Here is a 27,722-nt window from a genome sequence, read left to right as displayed (position 1 = left end):
GAAGTGTGATTGGCTGGAGAATGCCGTCAGATAGTCAAGTGTGACTGCGTGTGATTGGCTGGAGAATAACGTCAGGTGGGTAAGTGTGACGCCGTGTGATTGGCTGGAGGCTTGTTGCTCAGGAAGTAGATAGGTGAGTGACCACATGTGCATGTTTCCCGGAGCTTCAGTGCAGTGAGGACGCCGGGCAGTCATGTGACCTATGTGTGTGCGCGCTGCTATATCCGTCCAGTGACTGCAGCGAGTGACGAAGACGGACACCGGCCGTGTACGTTATATATATATGACCGGAAGCTTCCCCCCCTCCTCCTCCTGACCGGAAGCTTCTCCCCCCCCCCTCCTGACTGGAAGCTTCACTCCTCCCCCCCCCCCCTCCTGACTGGAAGCTTCACTCCCCCCCCCTCCTGACCGGAAGCTTTCCCCCCCCCTCCTGACCGGAAGCTTCCCCCCCCTCCTGACCGGAAGCTTTCCCCCCCCCCTCCTGACCGGAAGCTTCCCCCCCCTCCTGACCGGAAGCTTCACTCCCCCCCCTCCTGACTGGAAGCTTCACTCCCCCCCCCCCCCCCTCCTGACTGGAAGCTTCACTCCCCCCCCCCCCCTCTTGACTGGAAGCTTCACTCCCCCCCCCCCCCTCTTGACTGGAAGCTTCACTCCACCCCCCCTCCTGACTGGAAGCTTCACTCCCCCCCCCCTCCTGACTGGAAGCTTCACCAGCCCCCCCCCCCTCCTGACTGGAAGCTTCACCAGCCCCCCCCCCCCCTCCCTCCTGGAAGCGTCACTTCCCCCCCCCTCCCTCCTGGAAGCGTCACTTCCCCCCCCCTTCCTCCTGGAAGCTTCACTCTCTCCCCTCCCTCCTGGAAGCTTCACTCTCTCCCCCCCCCCCCTCCTGGAAGCTTCACTCTCCCCCCCCCCCCCCTCCTGGAAGCGTCACTTCCCCCCCCCCTCCCTCCTGGAAGCGTCACTTCCCCCCCCCCCCTCCCTCCTGGAAGCGTCACTTCCCCCCCCTCCCTCCTGGAAGCGTCACTTCCCCCCCCCCCTCCCTCCTGGAAGCGTCACTTCCCCCCCCCCCCTCCCTCCTGGAAGCGTCACTTCCCCCCCCCCCCTCCCTCCTGGAAGCGTCACTTCCCCCCCCCCCCCTCCCTCCTGGAAGCGTCACTTCCCCCCCCCTCCCTCCTGGAAGCGTCACTTCCCCCCCCCCTCCCTCCTGGAAGCGTCACTTCCCCCCCCCCTCCCTCCTGGAAGCGTCACTTCCCCCCCCTCCCTCCTGGAAGCGTCACTTCCCCCCCTCCCTCCTGGAAGCGTCACTTCCCCCCCTCCCTCCTGGAAGCGTCACCAGCCCCCCATCCCTCCTGACCGGATGCTTCGCCAGCCCCCCCCTCCCCTCCTGACCGGAAGCTTCACCAGCCCCCCCCCCTCCTGACCGGAGACTTCACCAGCCCCCCCCTGACCGGAAGCTTCGCCAGCCCACCTCCCCTCCTGACCGGAAGCTTCACCAGCCCCCCTCCCCTCCGGACCGGAGACTTCACCAGCCCCCCCCTGACCGGAAGCTCCACCCTCCTCGCTCTCTTCTCCTCCCTCCTCTTATTTGTAATCACTGACACACGTGACACGTCTGCAGGAGGAGGGAGGGGTGACGTGTACAGACCTGACACCGCTACCTGTGTTATGAATGTATTTTGGGTGCCATCTTTGATCTTTGTACGTTTGTCCTCTAGTGGTCAGTGGATGGAGTTCCCTCAAAAGCGGTTTCCGGGGTATTTCCATGTGGGCTCCACTAATCGAGAGGCTTTAAGCTTTGCTTCTGTCCATGGATGGGGAGAACGTGGGCGAGTGGTGGAGAGTGTCGCAGATCCCAATAAGGTGCGCACATTATTATATGATGTGTATGTATGGTGTACTTATAAAGGAGGCATTTCGGTATCAGTTATTGGGTGTCCTCTGCCTGCACCCGTCCTTTACATATAGTGTCACCCTGTGTCTATACACACACTATCTGGCCAAAAGTATGTGCCCCATGACCGTTACCGTCAACATGCCACGTAGTGAGCCGTGATCCATCCCTCTAGAGAACACGCTGCTCCAGAGTCCAGTGGCTGCGTGCTTTACACCACTCCAGCCCCTGCCTGGCATTGTGCATGCTGATGTTGAGTTTGTGTGCAGCGACCATTGAAACCCATTAACGGACCCACAGTTCTGATGCTGATGTCATTACCAGAGGCAGTAATCTATGTGGTGAGTGATACACCAGCGGATGGGTGATTATTACACTTCATGCTCTTCAGTACTCTGCGGTCTTGCTTTGTGAGTTACATTGTCTACCAATTCATGGCTGAGCTGTTTGTTCTTTTGATGCTTACACTTCATAATAACACTTACAGGTGACCGGGTCAGATCTAGCAGATAATAATACTTACAGGTGACCGGGGCAGATCTAGTACATAATAAGAACACTTACAGGTGACTGGGTCAGATCTAGCAGATAATAGTAACACTTACAGGTGACTGGGTCAGAATTAGCAGATAATAGTAACACTTACAGGTGACTGGGTCAGATCTAGCAGATAATAGTAACACTGGTGACTGGGTCATATCTAGCAGATAATAATAACCCTTACAGGTGACCGGGGAAGATCTAGTACATAATAATAGTAATACAGGTGACTGGGTCAGATCTAGAAGATAATAGTAACGCTTACTGGTGACTGGGTCAGATCTAGCAGATAATAACACTTACAGGTGACCGGGGCAGATCTAGCAGATAATAATAACACTTACAGGTGACTGGGTCAGATCTAGCAGACAATAATAACACAGGTGACTGGGTCAGATCTAGCAGATAATAGTAACACTTACAGGTGACTGGGTCAGATCTAGCAGATAATAGTAACACTTACAGGTGACTGGGTCAGATCTAGCAGACAATAATAACACAGGTGACTGGGTCAGATCTAGCAGACAATAATAACACTTACAGGTGACCAGGGAAGATCTAGCAGATAATAACACAGGGGACCGAGGCAGATCTAGCAGACAATAATAACACTTACATGTGACCGGGTCAGATCTAGCGGATCATAATAGCACTTACAGGTGACCGGGGAAGATCTAGCATATAATAATAAATAACACGGGACCGGGTCACATCTAGCGGATAATAACACTTACAGGTGACCTGGGCAGATCTAGCAGATAATAATAACACAGGTGGTTCTTATTCCAGGATTGTTCTGTTCTTGGTAAATAACAGGGTACTTCTACAGTCACAGTCTTTGGTAATTGGACAGATAACCTGGTCCGATCACGCATCCATCTCGCTTTATATAGACGAAAAAACGACGCTCTCCCACCCGTTACAATGGCGCTTGAATGACTACATACTTCATCACCTACACCGGCCTATTCTTCTGAACTGAGGTCTTTGCGTTTGTCACTGCAGTCGTTGCTTGCAACTCTACACAACATTTATTTTAAACGTATGCAAATGACTACCTATGTACACAACAATAGAGCTGGTGCTTTTCTGGCTAAAAAAATAAAACCTCTCTCATCACTCACCTTTATAGGTAACCAGGGCAATAAAATAAGAGATCCTAGGCTGATAGCTGATCATTTCCAATCCTACTATAGCGCCCTCTATAACCTACATTTGGATGATAATACTTACCAGCCCTCACAGTCGGAAATTGCAGATTTTCTTCTTTCCGTTCCACTGCCCCAGGTTTCTCAGTCCCAACTTGCAGCTATATCGACTCCTTTTTCTGAACCTGAGGTACTTAAAGCCATATCATCGCTTAAACTCTTTAAATCTCCAGGTCCGGATGGATACACGAATAACTATTATAAAGAGTATTCACAGATTTTAGTTCCCCATTTAGTGCAGATATTTAATAAAGCAGCACAGGAGGGCGCTTTCCCTATGGAAATGCTTTTGGCCACGGTAGTTACCCTCCCTAAGTCAGATAAAGGTCCTACGTCTCCAGCCAAATTCCGACGTATTTCCCTTTTAAACTCGGATATTTAAAATATATGCAAAAATTCTTTCAAATAGACTTTATCATATTATTCCTCAATTGATTAAAGAGGCTCTGTCACCAGATTTTGCAGCCCCTATCTGCTATTGCCTGTGATCGGCGCTGCAATGTAGATTACAGTAACGTTTTTATTTTTTAAAAACGAGCATTTTTGGCCAAGTTATGACCATTTTTGTATTTATGCAAATGAGGCTTGCAAAAGTCCAAGTGGGTGTGTTTAAAAGTAAAAGTCCAAGTGGGTGTGTATTATGTGCGTACATCGGGGCGTTTTTAATACTTTCACTAGCTGGGCGCTCTGAAGAGAAGTAACATCCTCTTCTCTTCAGAACGCCCAGCTTCTGACAGTGCAGACCTGTGACGTCACTCACAGGTCCTGCATCGTGACGGCCACATCGGCACCAGAGGCTACAGTTGATTCTGCAGCAGCATCGGCGTTTGCAGGTAAGTTGATGTAGCTACTTACCTGCAAATGCTGATTCTGCTGCAGAATCAACTGTAGCCTCTGGTGCCGACACGATGCAGGACCTGTGAGTGACGTCACAGTGCTGCACTGCCAGAAGCTGGGCGTTGTGAAGAGAAGTGGATGATACTTCTATACACAACGCCCAGCTAGTAAAAGTAGTAAACACGCCCCGATGTACGCACATAATACACGCCCACTTGGACTTTTACTTTTAAACACACCCACTTGGACTTTTGCAAGCCTCATTTGCATAACTACAAAAATGGTCATAACTTGGCCAAAAATGCTCGTTTTTTAAAAATAAAAACGTTACTGTAATCTACATTGCAGCGCCTATCTGCTGCAATAGCAGATAGGGGTTGCAAAATCTGGTGACAGAGCCTCTTTAAGTCGGACCCAGTCGGGTTTGTTGCGGGACGTCAGGCCTCCGACGGAACTTGGTGGTTTATGGACATGATTCAGTGTGCGGAGACCTCTCGAACGCCTTCTCTGCTTCATTCCTTGGATGCGGAGAAGGCGTTCGATAGAGTACATTGGGGTTATCTGTCTCAACTTCTTGAACATTTCGGCCTTAAGGGCCGTATAAAATCTTCCGAGGCGTGGCTTAGGCATGGCGGTGTGAAGACGTGTTTTGCTGCAGCTCCGGACTCACCGCACAGAAAATCGCCCGACCGGGCATACTTACCGGTCCCCACCGCAGGATGACGAAGGGGAGAAGCCGCAAAAACCTCCCTGTCTCAGCTGGCTCTTCTTCCATCAGCAGATATCTCCGTTCCACGATGGACGGGACTCCGCCGCGATCTTCCTCCACTCCTCCTGCAGGTCACACCCTGACCCCGCCGCAGCGTGGCTACTCGCCGCCGCCTCCTTCCTCAGGTCAGATTCAGGCCGGCTGCTGCTTCCGGATCCCAGGGACGGACATGGCATCTTCAGAGGGAGGTCAGTGAGATACAGGTGTCCGAGGGTCGGTCATACCGGACAGATTAGAGGACTTTCCCCCAATACAGCCTCAGTCAGTATCAGGACAGGGGGCGAATCTACATCCTTCTGTCCACTATGACTGACCTTACCATTGTCTCCCTAAATGAACATTCCGGAAAAGAGGTCCTCCATTCTCCGTCTCCTGTGGAAAAGGAAGGCACACGTGGCGTTCCTGCAGGAGACCCACTTTCGGGCCGGCTGCATACCAAAGCTTACAGACTCATTATATGGAAGGGTATCATAGTGTGTCTCCTGATTCCAAGACTAAGGGCGTCTCCATCCTGATTTCTCGCTCTCTTCCCTGGGAGCATGTGGAGACTCGCACAGATTGGGTGGGATGATATCTCTTCGTGAAGGATAAGCTGGATAACACTGGCCTCATATTATCTCCCTAACACGGGTCAGGTTGCCTTCTTGGAGAAGGTCCTTGTGGCTCTGGATGACTTTCTGGAAGGCACTCTCATACTGGGGGGAGATTTGAATGCCACTTTAGACCCCACATTAGATTCCTCCCGAGGGCACTCCTCTTTGCCTAGGTCGGTACACCGTCGCATTCGTCGGCTCTTGCATGAGCATCAACTTGTTGACATGTGGAGGCTTATGCATCCCTCGACCAAAGATGACAAGTTTTTTTCGGCACCCCATAACTCATACTCTAGACTGGACTACTTCTTTCTACACCATCCCCACCTCTCCAACCTCACGTCCGTCTCCATAGACGACATCACCTTCTCGGACCATGCCCTTATTACGCTTACTCTAGCCCGCCAGGCGGCCAGCCCGCGTCCCTGGCAGTGGCGACTGAATGAATCGCTCTTACAGGATCTGGCAGTGGTATCGGACATTCGCAGGGAACTAGGGGAGTACTTCGACACGAATGTCTCGCCGGGAGTTGATCATTTTTGTATCTGGGAAGCCCACAAATGTGTAGTGTGTGTGGTTCTTTTATACGTATTGGTTCTAAACTTAAGAAGGAGCGGGCGCTATACCTCCGGGACTTATTGACCCGGATACATCGGCTGGAACAGTCCCATAAGGTGTCTCAGAATCGGGTTGGGGCAACTGAGAGAGCAGGTACGTTCGCTCTGTATTTCTAAGGCTCGGTTCCATAGTTAAGTGTAGGAGGCACTTCTACGAATTTAGTAACAAGCCAGGTAGGACTCTGGCGCGGGCACTTAGGAAAACACGTTCAAGTACCTATGTCCCACACATTCTCGGCTCCCATAGTAGACACCTACAGCTTCCGCAGGATATCACGGAGGCCTTCCGTGCCTACTACCACTCGTTATACAATCTCCCTCAAGCCCCTTCTTCCCCGGGTGGCGGCAGTCACTTGGGAAAGATTGAGCAGTACCTCCGGTCCTCGGGGTTGAAAAGCATCCCTTCGGAGGCGATTGAAGCCTTTGAGGCTCCCATTTCCTTGGACGAGTTGTCATGGGCACTGAAGGATTCACCAGTGGGGAAGGCCCCGGGCCCAGACGGCCTGCCGTTACAATATTATAAGACCTGTTCAGACGTGCTCTCGCCCCATTTCCTGCTTGCATTCAATTCACTCACAGAGGGGGGCACCATTCCCCGGGACACGTTGAGGGCACATATCACGGTGATACCAAAGGAGGGTAAAGACCCCTCCATGTGTCAGAACTACCGCCCTATTTCCCTGTTGAATGTCGATCTTAAACTCTTTGCTAAGATTCTGTCCCAAAGGCTGTCCCCGCTACTTCACAATGTGATACACAATGACCAGGTGGGTTTTATGCCCTCACGGGAAGCACGGGATAATACCACACGAGCAATTAACCTGATGTACCAAGCGACCGCTTCTGCACTTCCCACTTGCTTTCTGTCGATGGATGCGGAAAAGGCCTTCGACAGAGTCAATTTGGAATTTATGTTGGCTACCTTGCGCCATATAGGATTGGGGTCACATATGATGAGCTGGATTTCGGGTCTACTCCTCCCCATCAGCACAGGTTAATGGACACCTCTCCTCTGCGCTCGCAATTTCTAATGGAACGAGGAAAGGCTGTCCCTTGTCTCCACTGATTTTTATTTTATGCATGGAGCCCTTCCTGTGCCACATTTGCTCCAATCCTGATATTGCGGGTGTAGCCTTGGGAGGTAGGTCCCACAAGGTCGCTGCCTATGCGGATGACCTTCTCTTTTTTTTTTTATCACCGCCCTCAGGATTTTGTTGCCTAACCTGATGGCGGAGCTGGCTGAATACTCAAAACTGTCCAGTTTCAAGATCAACTACTCTAAGTCAGAGGCGCTTAACATATCGTTGCCGCAGACTCTTGTGACCGATCTGTCGGAGTCATTCTCCTTTAAATAGGCTAGGGATTCGCTTAAGTATCTGGGGGTCAGGCTTCCGAGTGCCCTGTCTCGCCTTTACGCGGTGAACTACCCTTCACTCCAACGGGTAAAGAGCGACTTGGACTCTTGGACGTCCGGTACCTTTACCTGGTTTGGTAGATGTGCTATATTTAAAATGAACATTTTACCACGGATCCTATATGTTTTTCAGGCGCTGCCGATACATATCCCATGCCCCTTCTTTCAGTCTCTGTTGTCCATGCTTCATAAGTTCATATGGGCGGGGAAACCTGCGCGTATTTCCCGATCGATTCTCTTTCGTGCGAAGTGTGAGGGCGGTGTTGGCCTTCCGGATTTTGTGTCCTATCATCAGGCCTCCCACTTGACACGTGTTTTGGATTGGTTCAAACATACTGAGATTAAAGAATGGGTGTCCATGGAACAGGTATTTATGGAAGTGCCTCTGCAGGCCTTACCATGGTTGGGCAATCGGGTCCCTCTGGCGGCAAGGACACATCCGATGATTGGGCCCACTCTGGCGATTACGGCGCGGATCTTTCCTCGGAAAGAGATCTCTCCCTCTCCGATGTTCCCGGTCTTGGGCAATCCTGCATTTCCACCGGGGCGGGAAGGAGGTCCCTTCCAGCACTGGTTGAAGGCAGGTAAAGGACGTGCGGCCCATTTTCTACAGGATGAGGTGTGGATGAGTAGCACTCAGCTGGAGTCCGTGTCGGATCCGGTCTTTTTTTTTTTTTTTTTTTTGTGTTTTTTTGGCAGGTTACCCAATTGAGACACTTCCTTGTGTCCTTAGCTGACCCAGCGGCGTACTCGCGAGAACTCCCCTTTTGAACTCTTAGGTACGGGCACAATTCGTCACGCACTGTCTAGACTCTATGCCCTCCTGATCTCTCCCTCCACCCTGTCCACACCATCCTACTTGCTTAGTTGGGAGCGGGACTTAGGTCTAACATTTACCTCGGAGCATAAGGATCGCCTGTTCAACGTGACACATAAATCATCTCTGGCTAGTAGATTTCAAGAGGCAGGGTATAAGATTTTGTCTCGTTGGTATAGGGTGCCTTCCAGATTGCATGTGATGTTACCGGTGGTTTTGCCGTTGTGTTGGAGATGTGGCGACCATGTGGGTACTCTCTTACATATTTTTTGGGACTGCCCCATGCTGACGGACTTTTGGTCTGAGGTATGGTGCATTTCCTCGAAATTTACGGATTTCACCCTCCCGAGGTCACCGGGCCTCTTCCTGCTCCACTTGTGAGATGCCTTTATCTGCTTACCGACGGTCAGTGGTGCGCCATCTAGTGAATGCAGCCAGGGAATGTGTTCCCGCGTTGTGGAGACAAGCCTGTCCCCCGACGGTGGGCATGTGGTTTGGTAAAATTCAGGAGATCATGAGAATGGAGGACCTCACGGCATCAATGAAGGGATCCCACGCCGCCTTCCTCAAAACGTGGCGTGAATGGATTCGCTTTCAATCCTCAGAGGAATAAAAGACCGTCATGGCTTCTTGAGCTTACCTAGTGGGACCACGGGTCAGGTCAGTTCTTTACCCCTTCTCTCTTTCTTCTGTCTCCTTCCCTCTTTCGTTGCCCTGCAACGCTTTACTGCTCTTCCTTATGGGTATATATGCATGGCTGCGGGTTCGGGGTGCATACCAGAGCTTCTCTAGTCTCAATGTTTTCAATGTTTTGTGATATTTTTCTCTGATTATGGTGCCTATGTATTCTCAGTTGTTGGCCTGCGAGCCGATGTTGGTGCAGCTTTGCTTTACATCATAACACAATGTTCTTATGAAAACGGAAAATAAAAGAATTTGAAAAAAAAAATCTTCCATGGTGGCATTATGCTCGCTCCCCTCGGCTAGAGTTCTTTCCGCTGGGTTTCTTTCTGACCCTTTTATAATAAAGAACGGCCCGCGTCAGGGTTGCCCACTTTCCCCAATCGTGTTTGCTTTAGTAATGGAACCTCTAGCAGAAACCATACGACTTAACTCAAGAATTCAGGGCATTAAAGTGGGAACTAAAGTCTATAAAATCGGTCTTTATGTTCACGATGCGCTCTTGGCGGTCTCTGATCCTCTTAATTCTCTACCTGTTATCCAAGACACACTTTCTCAGTTTAGTAAAATTTCATATTACAAAATCAACCCGAACAAGTGTAAAATGTTGGGTCTGGGATTAGATCAGGTTATGAGGGCCTCTCTAATCTCATGATTTCCTTTCGAGTGGAGTGAGGACAGTATTACATACCTAGGTACGTTTATCACAAGTGCCAGCTCGACACTATTCGCAAAGAACTACCTTCCGCTCTTGTCTAAAATATCAAAATTTGTGGAAAACTTTTCTAAACCAATGATTTCTTGGACTGGTAAAATTGCTATCGTTAAGATGATGATTCTGCCTATAATACTATGTGTTCCGCACAGTAATTTATCTTTCAAAAGTTACTTACGGACTTCATATGGGCTGGTAAAAAACCTAGAATTCGGTTCTCTACCGTGTCCCATCCTTGGTCTTCAGGGGGGATGGGGATACCTGACATTAGGAGATATTTTCACTCTACTGTTCTCAGCCAAATTTATGACTGGTGGGGTAGTCATAATGAACTTAAGTGGGTAGAAAGGCCACACTGGGGGTTCATCTTATGTCTCTCCTGTCAATAGATGGTTCTAAACGCCCTCATAGGAATATAAACATGCTTTCTATTGCTGCCTCTATAGCTTCCTGGCAATATCTGATTTCACATACTCGGAAGTCTGACTGCCACCCCCTTCGGCCACTATCCCTCCGCTACCTTTCCTCTTTTACACCGGAGCTAAATGTGCTGAAATGGGAGGCAGCCGGGATTGATACGATCGGTTCCCTTTATGAAATAAAGGGAATGTTGCCCTTTAACAAACTGGTTCAAAACTATGGCATACCTACCCATGATATGTACAAATACTTCCAGATTCGTCACATTTTGCGCATTAGGAACTTGGATGGGCGGTTATTTCGGAGCAGCGCATTCGTGGCTTTCAACTCTGCTGCGCCTAAATCGAAGTGCATTTCATGGTTTTATTCTACTATTTCTAAACTTCAGATATTCAGTAAACCAGGGCATTTGCTTAAATAGTAGACGGAATTGAATGTGGTTATCACCTTCGCAGAATGGCACTTGGCAATGAATTGGGCCTCTAAGATCTCTAAGGGTGAGAGTCACCGAGAAATGGCGCATAAAATACTACTTAGATGGTATAGACCTCCAGCGCTGCAGGCCACATTTAACCCTTCTTACTCTCCCCTTTGTTGGAGGAACAGTGGTATGTTAGGCGACTATATGCATGGTTGGTGGAATTGTCCACGGGTTTTTAGTTTCTGGAAAGCTACTTTTGCATTTTTGTCCACCATTTTACATGATCTAATCAGCCCCTCCCCCGCATTGGCGCTATGTTTTGTTGGTCTTGCTGATGTTCCCAGGGACTTCAGGTGCATAACGGGGCATGTCATCTTAGCTGCCAGACTGATGATAGCCAGGACTTGGAAATCCTCAGACCCTCTCACTACCACTGCGTTCAATAATCTTGTTCAATTTGACTACACCATGGAAAAAATGGTAGCGGTTCGCTCCAATTCATATGGGAATTTTTTTAAGTAATTGGACATTGTGGTCAGACTACAATGTTTTAAGAACATCTCTTTCTTATGTTACAAATATTGGAAGCTCTTCCTATTTGTTGGTGTAAGGACATTAGGATATAGTGGCAAAGATTTCATAATGGTAAATAAGGGGCCTATAGAAGCTTATGATGATCAAGTCCTCATTGATATGTTTCCGACTTAGTAAAACTGTACCCAAAACCTCTTTTAGGAATCGTAACGGTTTACTCTTATTTTTACTTGTTTGATTTTATTCTTCTCTTTTATTTTTTTTGCATTTTATTTAATGTTTTCATTGCATCTTGTTTAACTAGTGAAAAAAACAAAATAATATATATATGTTTGTAATTATTGTACGATATGGGCCTGAGATTACTTTATGGATGAGAAAGTAAACCTGTTTAGATTTTTATTATTATTTTTCAAAGCATAACATAAACAAAATAAAAAAATAATAATAATAACACAGGTGTCCGGGGAAGATCTAGCAGATAACACTTACAGGTGACCGGAGCAGATCTAGCAGATAATAATAACACAGGTGACCGTAGCAGATCTAGCCGACAATAACACTTACAGGTGACCGGGGCAGATCTAGCAGATAATAACACAGGTGACCGGAGCAGATCTAGCAGATAATGACACCGGTGACCGGAGCAGATCTAGCAGATAATAATAAAACAGGTGACCGGAGCAGATCTAGCAGATAATAATAACACCGGTGACCGGAGCAGATCTAGCAGATAATAATAACACCGGTGACCGGAGCAGATCTAGCAGATAATAATAACACCGGTGACCGGAGCAGATCTAGCAGATAATAATAACACCGGTGACCGGAGCAGATCTAGCAGATAAGAATAACACCGGTGACCGGAGCAGATCTAGCAGATAATAATAACACCGGTGACCGGAGCAGATCTAGCAGATAATAATAACACCGGTGACCGGAGCAGATCTAGCAGATAACACAGGTGACCGGAGCAGATCTAGCAGATAACACTTACAGGTGACCGGGGCAGATCTAGCAGATAACGCAGGTGACCGGGGCAGATCTAGCAGATAATAACGCAGGTGACCGGAGCAGATCTAGCAGATAATAATAGCGCAGGTGACCGGAGCAGATCTAGCAGATAATAACACAGGTGACCGGAGCAGATCTAGCAGATAATAACACAGGTGACCGGAGCAGATCTAGCAGATAATAACACAGGTGACCGGAGCAGATCTAGCAGATAATAACACAGGTGACCGGAGCAGATCTAGCAGATAATAACACAGGTGACCGGAGCAGATCTAGCAGATAATAACACAGGTGACCGGAGCAGATCTAGCAGATAATAACACAGGTGACCGGAGCAGATCTAGCAGATAATAACACAGGTGACCGGAGCAGATCTAGCAGATAATAACACAGGTGACCGGAGCAGATCTAGCAGATAATAACACAGGTGACCGGAGCAGATCTAGCAGATAATAACACAGGTGACCGGAGCAGATCTAGCAGATAACACTTACAGGTGACCGGGGCAGATCTAGCAGATAATAATAACGCAGGTGACCCGGGCAGATCTTGCAGATAATAACACAGGTGACCGGAGCAGATCTAGCAGATAATAACACAGGTGACCAGAGCAGATCTAGCAGATAATAACACAGGTGACCGGAGCAGATCTAGCAGATAATAACACAGGTGACCGGAGCAGATCTAGCAGATAATAACACAGGTGACCGGAGCAGATCTAGCAGATAATAACACAGGTGACCGGAGCAGATCTAGCAGATAATAACACAGGTGACCGGAGCAGATCTAGCAGATAATAACACAGGTGACCGGAGCAGATCTAGCAGATAATAACACAGGTGACCGGAGCAGATCTAGCAGATAACACTTACAGGTGACCGGAGCAGATCTAGCAGATAATAATAACGCAGGTGACCGGGGCAGATCTAGCAGATAATAATAACACAGGTGACCGGAGCAGATCTAGCAGATAATAACACAGGTGACCGGGGCAGATCTAGCAGATAATAATAAAACAGGTGACCGGAGCAGATCTAGCAGATAATAACACAGGTGACCGGAGCAGATCTAGCAGATAATAACACAGGTGACCGGAGCAGATCTAGCAGATAATAACACAGGTGACCGGAGCAGATCTAGCAGATAATAACACAGGTGACCGGGGCAGATCTAGCAGATAATAACACAGGTGACCGGAGCAGATCTAGCAGATAATAACACAGGTGACCGGAGCAGATCTAGCAGATAATAACACAGGTGACCGGAGCAGATCTAGCAGATAATAACACAGGTGACCGGAGCAGATCTAGCAGATAATAACACAGGTGACCGGAGCAGATCTAGCAGATAATAACACAGGTGACCGGAGCAGATCTAGCAGATAACACTTACAGGTGACCGGAGCAGATCTAGCAGATAATAATAACGCAGGTGACCGGGGCAGATCTAGCAGATAATAATAACACAGGTGACCGGAGCAGATCTAGCAGATAATAACACAGGTGACCGGGGCAGATCTAGCAGATAATAACACAGGTGACCGGAGCAGATCTAGCAGATAATAACACTTACAGGTGACCGGGGCAGATCTAGCAGATAATAACGCAGGTGACCGGGGCAGATCTAGCAGATAATAATAACACAGGTGACCGGGGCAGATCTAGCAGATAATAACACTTACAGGTGACCGGGGCAGATCTAGCAGATAATAACACAGGTGACCGGAGCAGATCTAGCAGATAATAACACTTACAGGTGACCGGGGCAGATCTAGCAGATAATAACGCAGGTGACCGGGGCAGATCTAGCAGATAATAATAACACAGGTGACCGGGGCAGATCTAGCAGATAATAATAACACAGGTGACCGGGGCAGATCTAGCAGATAATAATAACACAGGTGACCGGGGCAGATCTAGCAGATAATAACACAGGTGACCGGGGCAGATCTAGCAGATAATAACACAGGTGACCGGAGCAGATCTAGCAGATAATAACACAGGTGACCGGGGCAGATCTAGCAGATAATAATATAAGGTGACATTGTATGACAGTGCCGCGTGTAAAGTGTGAGTTCTGCGGTACGACCTATGCTATTAGTAATGTCTGACTATGGAGATTCCATGGCTGTGTGCTGGATTTTATGCGGCGATTTGCAGTGGGTGTGGCTTAATATCCTGAACTCCTTCATTAGGATTGTGGGGTGCACATACTTGGCCATATAGTATATAATACGTCTCATTCTCTTTCTTTCTCAGAATTATGGCCACTTCATCCCCTTGTACAGCAGGGGAAGGGGGAAATGGGTCCCCGCAGACTTTGCACCCTCCCTTCTGCTGCCCCCCAACACCGGTAAGACCCCATAATTGTGATCCAACGTTTTCCATATGTAAGGACCTCCGGCTGATATGATACTCGTGATGTCACATTCATACAAGAGTAGTAATGGCTGTGCGAGGGGGCGACCGGGTGTGGTAAAGAGTGGTCCAGGGGTGGCAGCTCAGGGTCTGCTGTGTAGTGGTGGAGGGTCCCCCAGTGCTATGATTTGGGGGCGGGGTATATGGTCGGCGCTATGATTTGGGGGCGGGGTATATGGTCGGTGCTATGATTTGGGGGCGGGGTATATGGTCGGCGCTATGATTTGGGGGCGGGGTATATGGTCGGTGCTATGATTTGGGGGCGGGGTATATAGTTGGCGCTATGATTTTGGGGGCGGGGTATATGGTCGGCGCTATTATTTTGGGGCAGGGGGATAAGGTTGGCGCTATATTTTGGGGGCGGGGTGTACGGTTGGTGCCATGATTTGGGGGGAGCATACGTGTAGTTCATGACTCTTCTATGTTCCCAGATTGTGACTATGCTCCGGTCGCTGAATCGGATCTGATTTATAAGAAGACCAAGTTGCAGCGAAACACAAAGCAGAATGTGTCCGGTGCGACCCTCGACTTCAGCAAACAGGTCAGCAGCGTCTTGTCCCCCGTCCCCCCCTTGCAGGTGGTGACGACAACGATGATGATGATTATGATGACTGTGGTGACGATGACGGCAGTGACTATTATAATGACTATGGTGGTGGTTACGACTATGATGGTGACGATGATGACTACGATGACTACTGTGGTGGTGGTGGTGGTGGTGGTGACGACGACGGTGGTGGTGATTATGATAATGACGACGGCGATGGTGACTACGATGACTACTATGATGGTGGTGACTATGATAAGGACGATAATGATGATGACTCATAATGATGACTATGCTGGTAGTGATGACCATGACTACGATGATGATGGCGGTGATTATGATAATGACGACTACAGTGGTGGTGGTGACGACGACGACGATGGTGACTACGATGACTACTGTGGTGGTGACTATGATAATGACGACTATGATAATGACGACTACGGTGATGGTGACTACTATGATTGTGATGACGATGGTGACTACTATGATGATGGTGATAATGACGCCGACGATGGTGACTACTATGATGGTGACGATGACCACTATGATGATGGTGGTAACGACTACGATGGTGGTGCTGATTATGGTAATGACTATGGTGACTACGATGACTACTACTAAGACGATGACTGTGACGACGATGACGGTGGTGGTGGTATCGACGATGACGATGTTGGTGGTATCGACGATGACGATGATGTTGGTGGTGTCGATGATGGTGATGATGACGGCAGTGACTGATAATGATGACTATCCTGCAGGAGAAACGTTCCGCGGTTGGGAGTGCCGAAGATGGTGAATTCCTGGGTGAAGGTCTTTCGGCTGGTCTCCGGAATATGATCTAAACATGCTCCTCCCCCACTAGAAGTTGCCCTATTACATTTTGTTTGTGGAAATATTCCACATAGGTGTAGGTGGGTCTGTAGCAGGATTTTCTTGGCAGCGGCATACTATTAGAAATCCGAATCCTGGAATTGAGCGCGTCTCTTCTGAATCTCCGCTGAGTGATCGGGGAAGAAACCTTGTAGATCCCGCGCTTTGTATAACGGTGTCTGCCCTTATAATGGAGCACTTCTACCAATACTGGACAAGGTGGCGCCCCTGGTTGGACGGGCACGCTCCACGGCAGAGGAGATGAGGTGTCGGCCCTATAGACATCGCACAACCATGTTTGCGAATATTTACTGGTACCGTCCATTTTTTTTTCCCCCACACATCCAATAATCCAGACATTATTTCTGCGCAGTCTGTCACGTCTTTGAGATGCCATGGCGGAGGACAGATGCGTAGATCGTCTTCCGGAGCCCCCGCTGCAGGTGAAGGGTAGTGAGGACTCGGCTGCGGTGTGAGCCTGTCCTGCAGCTTGTGTGATAGGAGGGTTAGTGGAGCCTGGAGTACTTGAGGCTGGGTAATGCTCAGCTCACCTCCTTCCCCTCCAGCCGCAGGTTCAGTAGCTGTAACAGGTCCCACAGCAATGTCGTGGGGGTTCGACCATGGTGGTGGTGTCGGTTGTAATGATGAGTATTTGTTCTCTACTTCACAGATCAGCCACTTCTGTTGGGATCATAACAGTATCGCCTTCCAGTGTATGGGCCGACTGCTGGAGCCGCACTGCCACCTGACGGAGTCCCTGCTAACGGTGACACCCTGCACTTTACACAGAAGAGACACAAACACACACAAAGAGGCTGTCGCGTTACACGGGGTGTGAGAGGCTGTCGCGTTACACGGGGTGTGAGAGGCTGTCGCGTTACACGGGGTGTGAGAGGCTGTCGCGTTACACGGGGTGTGAGAGGCTGTCGCGTTACACGGGGTGTGAGAGGCTGTCGCGTTACACGGGGTGGGAGAGGCTGTCGCGTTACACGGGGTGGGAGAGGCTGTCGCGTTACACGGGGTGGGAGAGGCTGTCGCGTTACACGGGGTGGGAGAGGCTGTCGCGTTACACGGGGTGGGAGAGGCTGTCGCGTTACACGGGGTGGGAGAGGCTGTCGCGTTACACGGGGTGGGAGAGGCTGTCGCGTAACACGGGGTGGGAGAGGCTGTCGCGTAACACGGGGTGGGAGAGGCTGTCGCGTTACACGGGGTGGGAGAGGCTGTCGCGTTACACGGGGTGGGAGAGGCTGTCGCGTAACACGGCGTGGGAGAGGCTGTCGCGTAACACAGGAGAGACACAGATTTACACACAGGTGCTGTCACGTTACACAGGGGAGGGGCTGTCACGTTACATAGAGGAGTGGCTGTCACCTTACACTAGGGAGACACAGACTTACACACAGGTGCTGTCGCGTAGCGCAGGGGAGGGGCTGTCGCGTTAAACGGGGGAGGGGCTGTCGCGTAGCGCAGGGGAGGGGCTGTAGCGCAGGGGAGGGACTGTCGCGTAATGCAGGTCCCACACTACATTACACAGGAGGAACAGGGTTTGAGTAGGACTGTAGATAAGTGATATCAGATCCACAAGGCATCTGCAGCTGATGACACACAGGACAGGGATCTATTGTGATCATAGGTTCTTACCAATCTCACTGTATTTATAGGGTAAGATCAGAGAACACACCATGCGGATGACCCGCCTGTTGAAGACTCTGCAGACCGTGCCCTACCAAAAGTGAGCACTTTGCTGTCCGTGTCCTTCCATTCTGAGAACTTTTCTTCACTTCTGTGCAAGTAATGTCTAATGTAGTCCTCCAGCATGTCCCACGTCACTACATTCCTCCTTATATTGTCTTCTCTGTTGTCCATCTTCTCCTCTCGCACCAGGTCTCTCCTATCTTTCCATCTGGTCTTTATCCACTTTTTGGTCTCTTCCCATCTCAGCTCTTCCCATCTTCTCCTCCGTTAGTTCCTGGTGTCTCCTCTCACATCTCTCCATCTTCTCACTTCGTTCCTGGGGTTTCCCCTCCCATCTTCTTAGTTAGAAGATGGAGAGATGGGAGAGGACACACCAGGAACTAAGTTCGTTCCTGGTGTTTTCTCTTCCATCTTCTCAGTCAGTTCCTGGTGTCTCCTCTCCCATCTCTCCATCTTCTTCTCAGTTAGTGCCTGGTGTCTTCTCTCCCATCTCTCCATCTTCTTCTCAGTTAGTGCCTGGTGTCTTCTCTCCCATCTCTCCATCTTCTTCTCAGTTAGTGCCTGGTGTCTTCTCTCCCATCTCTCCATCTTCTTCTCAGTTAGTGCCTGGTGTCTCCTCTCACATCTCTCCATCTTCTCAGTTAGTTCCTGGTGTCTCCTCTTCCATCTTCTCAGTTAGTGCCTGGTGTTTCCCCTCCCATCTTCTTCTCAGTTAGTGCCTGGTGTTTCCCCTCCCATCTTCTTCTCAGTTAGTGCCTGGTGTTTCCCCTCCCATCTTCTTCTCAGTTAGTTCCTGGTATCTCCTCTCCCATCTCTCCATCTTCTCAGTTAGTTCCTGGTGTCTCCTCTCTCCATCTTCTCAGTTAGTGCCTGGTGTCTCCTCTCCCATCTCTCCATCTCCTCCGTTACTTCCTGGTGTTTCCTCTCCATCTTCTCAGTTATTTCCTGGTGTCTCCTCTCACATCTCTCCATCTTCTCACTTCGTTCCTGGTGTTTCCCCTCCCATCTTCTTAGTTAGAAGATGGAGAGATGGGAGAGGACACACCAGGAACTAAGTTCGTTCCTGGTGTTTTCTCTCCCATCTCTCCATCTTCTCAGTCAGTTCCTGGTGTTTTCTCTCCCATCTCTCCATCTTCTCAGTCAGTTCCTGGTGTCTCCTCTCCCATCTCTCCATCATCTTCTCCTCAGTCAGTTCCTGGTGTCTCCTCTCCCATCTCTCCATCTTCTCAGTTAGTTCCTGGTGTTTCCTCTCCCATCTCTCCATCTTCTCAGTTATTTCCTGGTGTTTCCTCTCCCATCTCTCCATCTTCTCAGTTATTTCCTGGTGTTTCCTCTCCCATCTCTCCATCTTCTCAGTTAGTTCCTGGTGTCTCCTCTCCCATCTCTCCATCTTCTTCTCAGTTAGTTCCTGGTGTCTCCTCTCCCATCTCTCCCTCATCTTCTTCTCAGTTAGTTCCTGGTGTCTCCTCTCCCATCTCTCCATCTTCTCCTCAGTCAGTACCTGGTGTCTCCTCTCCCATCTCTCCATCTTCTCAGTTAGTTTCTGGTGTTTCCTCTCCCATCTTCTCAGTTAGTTTCTGGTGTTTCCTCTCCCATCTTCTCAGTTAGTTCCTGGTGTTTCCTCTCCCATCTCTCCATCATCTTCTCCTCAGTCAGTTCCTGGTGTCTCCTCTCCATCTTCTCAGTTAGTTCCTGGTGTCTCCTCTCCCATCTTCTCCTCAGTTATTTCCTGGTGTTTCCTCTCCCATCTCTCCATCTTCTCAGTTAGTTCCTGGTGTTTCCTCTCCCATCTCTCCATCATCTTCTTCTCAGTTAGTTCCTGGTGTTTCCTCTTCCATCTCTCCATCTTCTCAGTCAGTTCCTGGTGTCTCCTCTCCCATCTCTCCATCATCTTCTTCTCAGTCAGTTCCTGGTGTCTCCTCTCCCATCTCTCCATCTTCTTCTCAGTTAGTTCCTGGTGTTTCCTCTCCCATCTCTCCATCATCTTCTTCTCAGTTAGTTCCTGGTGTTTCCTCTTCCATCTCTCCATCTTCTCAGTCAGTTCCTGGTGTCTCCTCTCTCGATCTACTTCTCATGTCTCGTCTTTCAGCCGGTCTTCTTTTCATGCAGTTCCACTAGATTGTCATCCTTTTTGTTTTTCCTCATCTCTCCGTCTTCTCCACCAGAAGTAGTTTGCTATTGATGTTCCTGTTCCGCCCTTTGCCTTGTAGATTCCACCTTGGTTTGGTTTCTCTGCGTTTTTCACTCGCGTATTAAATGGAAATTTTCCCTCTCTTTTTCAGCTGTGCATTTGCTTACAACACTTCTAGTGTGCGTTCCTTTTCTTATCTCACCAATGGTTGGCTTCAGGACGTGCCTCCACATTTACTGGGAAAGCTGGTGATTGAGGGCATGTCTGAAGAATGGAGGAATTTGCAGTTTCAGGCCTCTCTTACAGGGGGCGCTCTGTCCTGGACATTGTACCCTGGGACATCATGTGGCTGCCTCATCTATCCACGGGGGGCAGCTATGAACCAACTCTGTATCCTAACATGGCATACTAGCGTGTCCTACCTATGAGACGTTCTCCTCATCATGTGCGATCCTGGCATGTGACCTCAGGCTTCCGCTGTGTGTGTGGGGGGGGGTCTCCTCGTCTGCTTGGGGGGGCCCTTAGTCTCCTCAATCTCCTCTCTAGGTTCTTTCTAGACTTGGTTATGGTTTCCTGAACATGAGTCAGACTTTCAGCAGGTGGTCCTGGATAAATCGGATAGGCTTGAAGTGAAATTACGGGGGGATCCGGCTGTTTTTGAGCTTGAGGAGCGGATCCAGCAAGTGAGCACAGGACAGTTTGATCAGGGTAAGCTGTATAATAGACGGGTGATTATAGAGGGCTGAATGTGAGGAGATGTTGATCTTTAGATCCTTGTGTCCATCTACAGTGTTGGTCGGCATTCGGTCCGCTTTCCACTTGGCCACCTGGAGTTTTTCGGCTTATGACCCGCCAAAGACTCTTCGTGTTTTGAGCACTAGGACCCCGAGCACCTGCATCAATGCCAGGTAATGTCCGCTGTGTAGACTGTCTACATCTCATCAACCATTGCAATGCTGAGACTTCAGTGTGACGGGTCTCTGTTGGGGTTGGAGTCCTATTCCTGGCTTTCCTCTAGGCGGAGAGGTTGAGTGTCGGAGAGCTCCACCTGCCTTCATGGTAGCGCAGTCCTTCGCCACAGACTCCTTATTGTGTAGTTGCCGGGATGGAGATGTGATCTCAGTGGTGTCCTCTTGTCTTCCAGCCCCCATTTACCGGGTGAGTTTTGTGTGTGCACGGAGAGCGGGACTTTGTATCTTTGGAACGTGGAGAATGGGTAAGCATGGCTGTCTACTTCTTCTCACGTTGTCTGGAGTCTCCGACCCTGCACGTTCTCTACGTCTGGCCTGTAGCGTTCCTTTCAGCGCAACCTCAGGCCGTCCCAGTGTATTAGATTAACCCTTGTATCTCCACCAGGTTACAGCGAGTACGGCAGGACCAGGACACAGTGTTTTTCCGTGATGATCCTTACTGGAGGTGGAGCGACTTCACATCGCACCCGCGGGTGCTGACGTTTGCTGACAGGACGGGGGTTCAGACGGCGGATATCAGAGTGAGTATCGTTCTAGTGACTTCTCTTCTCCAGGGGATGGACCTTGCAGGCTCGCCAGTGTAACATGTCGTCTCTTCAGGTTCCCAATTCTCAGGGCCAGGACCTTTTTCGTATTGGGCAGGAGGCTTTATGTCGGAGAGGAGAGCGGGTGATACTAGCTCGCTGTCTGCGGGAGACCAACCCTGCGTACTGCCTGGTGACCACTCAGGTAGGGCCGGCCGCTCGGTATGACTGATGTGTGCGGTCACAACCGTTATGTTAATATAAGAACGTAAACCAGCTCACCAGCCATGGCGATGTTATCCTTACTGCACCGTACCCACCCCCCTACACGACGACATCGCACCGCAAGGTCCAGCAAAACTTCAAATGGCAGACAGGTAATGCAGGTGTGAAGATACTCGTGTTCTCCGCCTCTCACCAATGACTTTCATCAGAAGCTTGTGACAGCAGCACTAGGAGGCATGTGGCGAGACACTGCGTACTGCATTCATAATATCCCGGCTGATTTCCGGACACGCTCCCCGCACATTGTAGATGGCAGGCACTGCATTGTATAAGATCTACCACAGATCTTCAATTACAGAACGTGGAAAATGGTGCTCTCATTCATGGCCCGAAAGGTTGTATCCACTGAAGCATATCTGCCCGGCGTACACCCCACGTCCACCCTTCCGCCCCCCACATCCACGTTTACACCCTCTCCACATTTACATTCACACACACACCCACGTCCGCTTTTACAACCCCCCACATCCACATGTAGACGCCCCACGTCCAACCTAGCTACTGCTCTAATACTAGTTTCAACCATTTTGGACGCATGGTCCTGACACTACGTCAATAATCAGAGAATTTGGATGCTGCACTACTTGTGATAACAGAAGCAGGCGAGTCATATTTCTAACTTCAGGTCTATTTTTCCCCAGCAGGTTTTCTGGCTGTACTGAGCCTCAATATGACACAATGTAATACAACATGATATAATATAACACAATGTGTTCTAATATGATACAATATTATACAATATGACAATGTGATACAATATAATACAACATGATACAATATAACAACATAATCTAATATACGACACAATAATATACAATATAACGCAACATGATGTAATATGATACAATATGACACAGTAATAATATAATACAACATCACACTCTGATTCCATGTGATCTAATATTGCGTGTCGATCCTCGCTCGTTCAGTTCCATTTCCGTGCAGCGATGGTCGGTTCTGTACGTACAGAGAAAGAGAGATCAGCAGCACATACATCACAGTGCCAAGAAAAACTCATGGAAATCGTTCTGTCAGAAAGTTTACAACCGGTGCAAGCCGCGTCGAGTCGTAGCCGATCCTGCTCCAAAGTGGAACCGAGAAAATAGAGCGACCACAGCGCACGTTCTTTCAAGGTATCAAAAAGCGTCAACAACTTTTATTTCACCGTAAGGCTATGTTCACACGGAGTATTTTGCCGAGTTTTTTGAAGCGGAAACAGCGTCGCAAAAACGGGCCGAAAACGCCTCCCATTGATTTCAATGGGAGGCGTCGGCGTCTTTTTCCCGCGAGCAGTAAAACTGCCTCGCGGGAAAAAGAAGCGACATGCCCTATCTTCGGGCGTTTACACCTCTGACCTCCCATTGACTTCAATGGGAGGCAGAGAAAGCGTATTCCACTGTGTTTTATGCCCGCGGCGCTCGATGGCCGCGGGCGAAAATCGGCGTGCAGGGAGATGAAAATCTGCCTCAATTTTGAGGCAGATATTCCTCCTGCAAAATACTCTGTGTGAACATAGCCTAACAGACAGTGACGTTTATGAGAACGACCACTCGAGAGAGAGAGAGACCCCCCCCCCCCACACTTGGCTCGAAACGTCGCGGTCTGTGACGGTGAAATAAAAGTTGTTAACGCTTTTTGATACCTTGAGACAACGTGCGCACCGGTCCCTCTATTTTCTCGGTTCTGTATGTAATCATTAGTGCGATGGTACGGTCCAATTCACGAAGAAGATCCAATTCACTAGCCCTTATATCTGCTATATATGATGGTCCGGCCGCTACATTTCCCCCCCCCCCCCCCCCTACAATAAGCAGGATGTCGTCTATATACCTGACACGTGAGGGCAGTCGGTCAGCTGCCTTGATAGCGGTTTATCTTTACACCTGTTGGGGTTTTGCTGTGTTTTTAAGCGACTTAGTTGGTGGGGAGGTCGTGTTTACTCCAGACGAGGAGTCTGATGATGGACCCACATTCAGGTGACGTCTACAGCAGATGATGATGTCATCTGAAGCCACATTCAGGTAATGTCATATCCCGGCTTCTGTCCATCATTTCAGGATGCTGTGTGTGTGGAGCTGGTGTACTGGTGGAGTGTTCTTTATCACATTACCTCTCACGTGTTCTGTCTCTGGAACGTTTTCTATATTCGGCTTCTCTGTAACCCTCCTTTATTACTCCCTCTTTATTAGTTCTCTCTGTACATGGTGGACGAGCGGTTTCCTCTGGTTCCAGTGGTTAAGTGGGACCATATGTTGGAGAGACCTCCGGCGTTTGTCAGCGTCCTTCCTGGTGGATCTGGTGACGGCTCTAATAAGATTCTGCTCGGCACTCAGCACAGTCAGGAGACACTGATGGTGCAATACTCAGGTACGGTCATCACCTCACGTCTATTCCATAGTCCTGTCCCTGCGGCTCCTGAGGGTCCCCGTCTTTATGTTCTAGGAGGCCATTCTAGTTCTTGCCAGCTGCATCTGCCAGCCGTGTGTCTACCGCGGATTTCAGACTCTCTCAATCATCAGTCTCCACTGCTGCCCCATCAGCACGACACGGTGCTCCAGAGGCTGCAGTGTCCGCTGGCAGGTCAGTACCACCCAGGTGTTCACAGCTCACCTGCAGGCTGATGTCTTTAGTTAACCACTCTTTGAGCAGGATGGATGTGATCTCCTGGAGGTCTTGGCACGAAGGTGGGACGACGTGAGTGCCCTCTTCATTGTGACTTTCTTCTCTCTCCCGCAGGTTTGGCGGCTGCTTCCCCTGAACGGACTGGAGATCATTTGCTGGTTTTTCAGCTTACGACTGCCGGCGATCTTTTCTTCCAGAGACTCTCGCAGGAAGCTGCTGACGCACCCAGCACCCCCTGTGACCGAGGTCAGTCCAACGATGCGCAGCAAACTGTGTCTGACTCCACCCCTGAGGAGCCCGGTGCCAACCACCAGTCAGTCCTAGACTCCACTGCTGGAACCAGTATCTCTGACCATGAACCCGAGAGCCGCAGTCCAGGATCCAGTCACGAGTGCTCGTCTGACAGAACGGTTCCCTCAACCTTACTCGGGGCCGAATCTAAGACTAGTTCTTGCCGGTGGCTCCGTGATTTATACAGAGCCTGTACATGGAGAGTAGTCTCTTCCCCCCGTCCTCGATGTTCGATGATCAAACTTTTCGATAGCGAGAAGATCAGTGAACACGCTGAGGACGGCACCCGGCTGCGGGATTGTCTGCGAGAGAGTATGAATGGAGGAGCGCTCGTACGCTTAGCGGCTGAACCGGCATCTGACAAGTTGGAGGCTGTCCATTCGGAGAGCTGGAAAGACCCATTAAGTCAGCGGCTGACGGCTTCCTGGGAGGGGCAGCTCGGACTCTGGTGGGAAGATCATTTAGGAACAAACAGGGAGCGCAAGATCCAGGCTCTAAAAGAAAGGCGACGAAGGCTGAAACTGCGGCGATACCGGAGCCCACTGTCCGGAAGCTTCACTTCCTCCATCACCTCCAGCCATTATGACCTGGACACTGCGTCTCTATGGTCATGTGATGGCGCCCCGGTGTCAGACGCTACAGGCCACTCACCCGTAGGTCTGGTCTCTGCTGACCCAAAGTCCCCACGTAGTGTCCCCCCAGTGTCGTCCACAAGTCATGACTGTGCAGCAGACTACTCCCGGGCCGGCCCAAGCCTTTCCCAGAGCTCATCTGCCATTATCTCCTCACGGTCCCTCCGGTCCAAAGGCATCCCGCACGAGAGGAGGAGGACGCTGCAGGATTTCCTCTCCGTCCTAGACTGCAGCACTGCTGTGCCTGAGCCAGCACCATCACTCCCAGCATCCCAATCACAGACTCCGTCCCAGCGCTTACAGCCTCCAAGTAAGAGATCTCGGATGGGATTTTAGCCACCAACGTCCTGGGACCTTCTGCCAGGTCCCTGTCCTCACAATAAGACTGAGTTCACAGCTGTAGCCTCTTCAGAGCCAATTCTGCTGGATTCCTGTTATCTCTCAGGTGGCAGATATTCACAGATTAGAGATCAGCAGATTATGAGGCTTTGTTTTTTTTTAAATCAAAACTTGTTTTTTTATTCAGAAATAAGACACGAAAGGGCAAAAGTACAGAAAGTATCACAACAAATCTAAGTTGTGCAGGCCTAGTGCAATAATGGAGTATTACCCAGATGTTACGTACAATCTTATATGTAAAATAAAGCACAATTGTGGCATAATAATCCTCGTCGAGAATATTGTCACAATAGTGGGGGGTTACAGATACGGGGTCTTAACAGCTAGAACGGTTATGAAGAGATCTGGGGATAACCCGGAAGAGGTTTTGACGTGATCCAGCCGCGGTTGCCGGGTTTTAAGAAAGAAACTCCAACTCTTATTTTCCCGATTTCGCCAGCTCCTCCGACCTGCAAATTTGATGGACCTTCTCCCTTCACGTGGATCCGTGGTCCCCCATCTTAGTGGAATAATTGGCTTAGCTGCTGTAGTCAGGTGAGTAGTCAGATCGTTTTTAGATGGGCCGTAAGACCCAGGTGACCACCCAAGCAAGAAAAACTCCGGAGTGAATCGAATAGAGTTAAGGCTGAATGTCGGGCAATCGAAGCTCGTTGCTGATAATGGCCCTGTGTAAATGGCGGCGATCGGAACGAGCAAACGCTTGTTCATCTACTGATCGTATCGTTGCGAAAGTGAAAACTATTATTGTTGTCGGCTGCAGATCTCTCCCTGTGTAAACGTGCTGCCGACACGATCGTAAAGTAGGGACGAGGGATCGGAGTAACGAGCGCTCGTCCACATACTAGATCCTTCCGAAAGGAGCAAATGATCGACGAGCTGTCTCGTCGATCGGCGCTCGTTGCAACGGCCAAAGTAGGCCCTTTCCCATTGCTAATATGCCTATTTACGTCGGGAAGGGGTATTTAAAAAACGGCGCCCGCTGAGAAGCCGAGCGGGCGCTGTAGCCGCCTGGTCTCTGTGTTGCACAGTAAGGGGAGAGAAAAAACAACCAATAACAGGACCAGGTAAGTAAGAGAGAATATACTGAATATAATGGAGTAAATGGATATGAAACGGTACACGTGTTGCAATATAGGGCTGTGGTGACATCTAGTGGTGGAGAAGGGAAATGCGCAATACAAATACAACTAGATCACTTGAGTCCAGTGAAAAGAGCAAAACCAAGGTCGCCCTAAATATAAATAATGTAAAAAAATTTCAGCACTTGTCTGAACCCAGAGAGCGCATAAGGAGGAACGCACACCAAGAGGACCAACAGGGACACCTCAACCCAAACCAGCACCACCCACCTTGAAATCTAGAGGCCATAAGGTCGAAGGGTATATCAATTTGAGCTCCCTCAAGTAAATAGATCACATAAGAGGAGTTGCAGGTCAGATAGTTTGAGTTGTATTATCAGTAATGGGATGTTTAAAGGAACGACCCTTAATCATATAGGTGACAGTTCACACAGGATGGATAGATAGCAACCCGTTGTTAGGAACCGTTGTCCTGTCTTTTTGTCCGTCAGTTCAAGGGCTGACTAATTTGTCTTCGAGATTGGCTGAGCGTCTATAGGAAAACAGTGGATGGATATCAAATTCAGGTACGTGTCGGAGACTGCTGTGGAGAACGGGCCAGTGTCTCCTAATAATGTTGGCGACCTCGTTGATCTGCTCCGTATCTGTAGATATGAACGGAACCCTGGCGACTTTTTTTTGCTGCATCAGTGGTTTTACTATCAGAAAGAAGGGTTTCCCTGGAGATGGCAGTGGTTCTGTTCATATTGGTTTCCACAACGGATTTAGGGTAACCCCTTTGC

General features: G+C 49.5%; 1 protein-coding gene across 3 annotated transcripts; it reads left to right on the top strand.

The window, feature by feature from the left end:
• Positions 1 to 91: 91 nt before the first annotated feature.
• TAF1C (TATA-box binding protein associated factor, RNA polymerase I subunit C) lies at positions 92 to 26,127 on the top strand. 3 transcript variants are annotated; one of them, XM_075844555.1, is made up of 15 exons: positions 92 to 133; positions 1,716 to 1,860; positions 14,730 to 14,823; positions 15,320 to 15,429; positions 16,982 to 17,077; positions 17,973 to 18,043; positions 20,289 to 20,527; positions 20,726 to 20,845; positions 20,928 to 21,045; positions 21,282 to 21,353; positions 21,494 to 21,629; positions 21,709 to 21,837; positions 24,107 to 24,284; positions 24,360 to 24,497; positions 24,654 to 26,127. In XM_075844555.1, exons 2-15 carry the CDS (start codon positions 1,726 to 1,728, stop codon positions 25,796 to 25,798), a joined length of 2,781 nt encoding a protein of 926 aa, XP_075700670.1. In that variant the 5' UTR covers positions 92 to 133; positions 1,716 to 1,725; the 3' UTR covers positions 25,799 to 26,127. The 3 variants fall into 3 exon arrangements, with proteins under 3 accessions (XP_075700670.1, XP_075700662.1, XP_075700677.1); XM_075844547.1 differs by lacking the exon at positions 92 to 133 and adding an exon at positions 140 to 268; XM_075844562.1 differs by lacking the exons at positions 92 to 133; positions 1,716 to 1,860; positions 14,730 to 14,823; positions 15,320 to 15,429 and adding an exon at positions 16,207 to 16,352.
• The last annotated feature ends 1,595 nt before the right edge of the window (positions 26,128 to 27,722 follow it).

Source organism: Rhinoderma darwinii, chromosome 1 (genome assembly GCF_050947455.1).
Source record: "Rhinoderma darwinii isolate aRhiDar2 chromosome 1, aRhiDar2.hap1, whole genome shotgun sequence".
In the NCBI taxonomy this organism is placed as follows: domain Eukaryota; kingdom Metazoa; phylum Chordata; class Amphibia; order Anura; family Rhinodermatidae; genus Rhinoderma; species Rhinoderma darwinii.
This window is presented reverse-complemented; position numbering and strand designations above follow the sequence as displayed.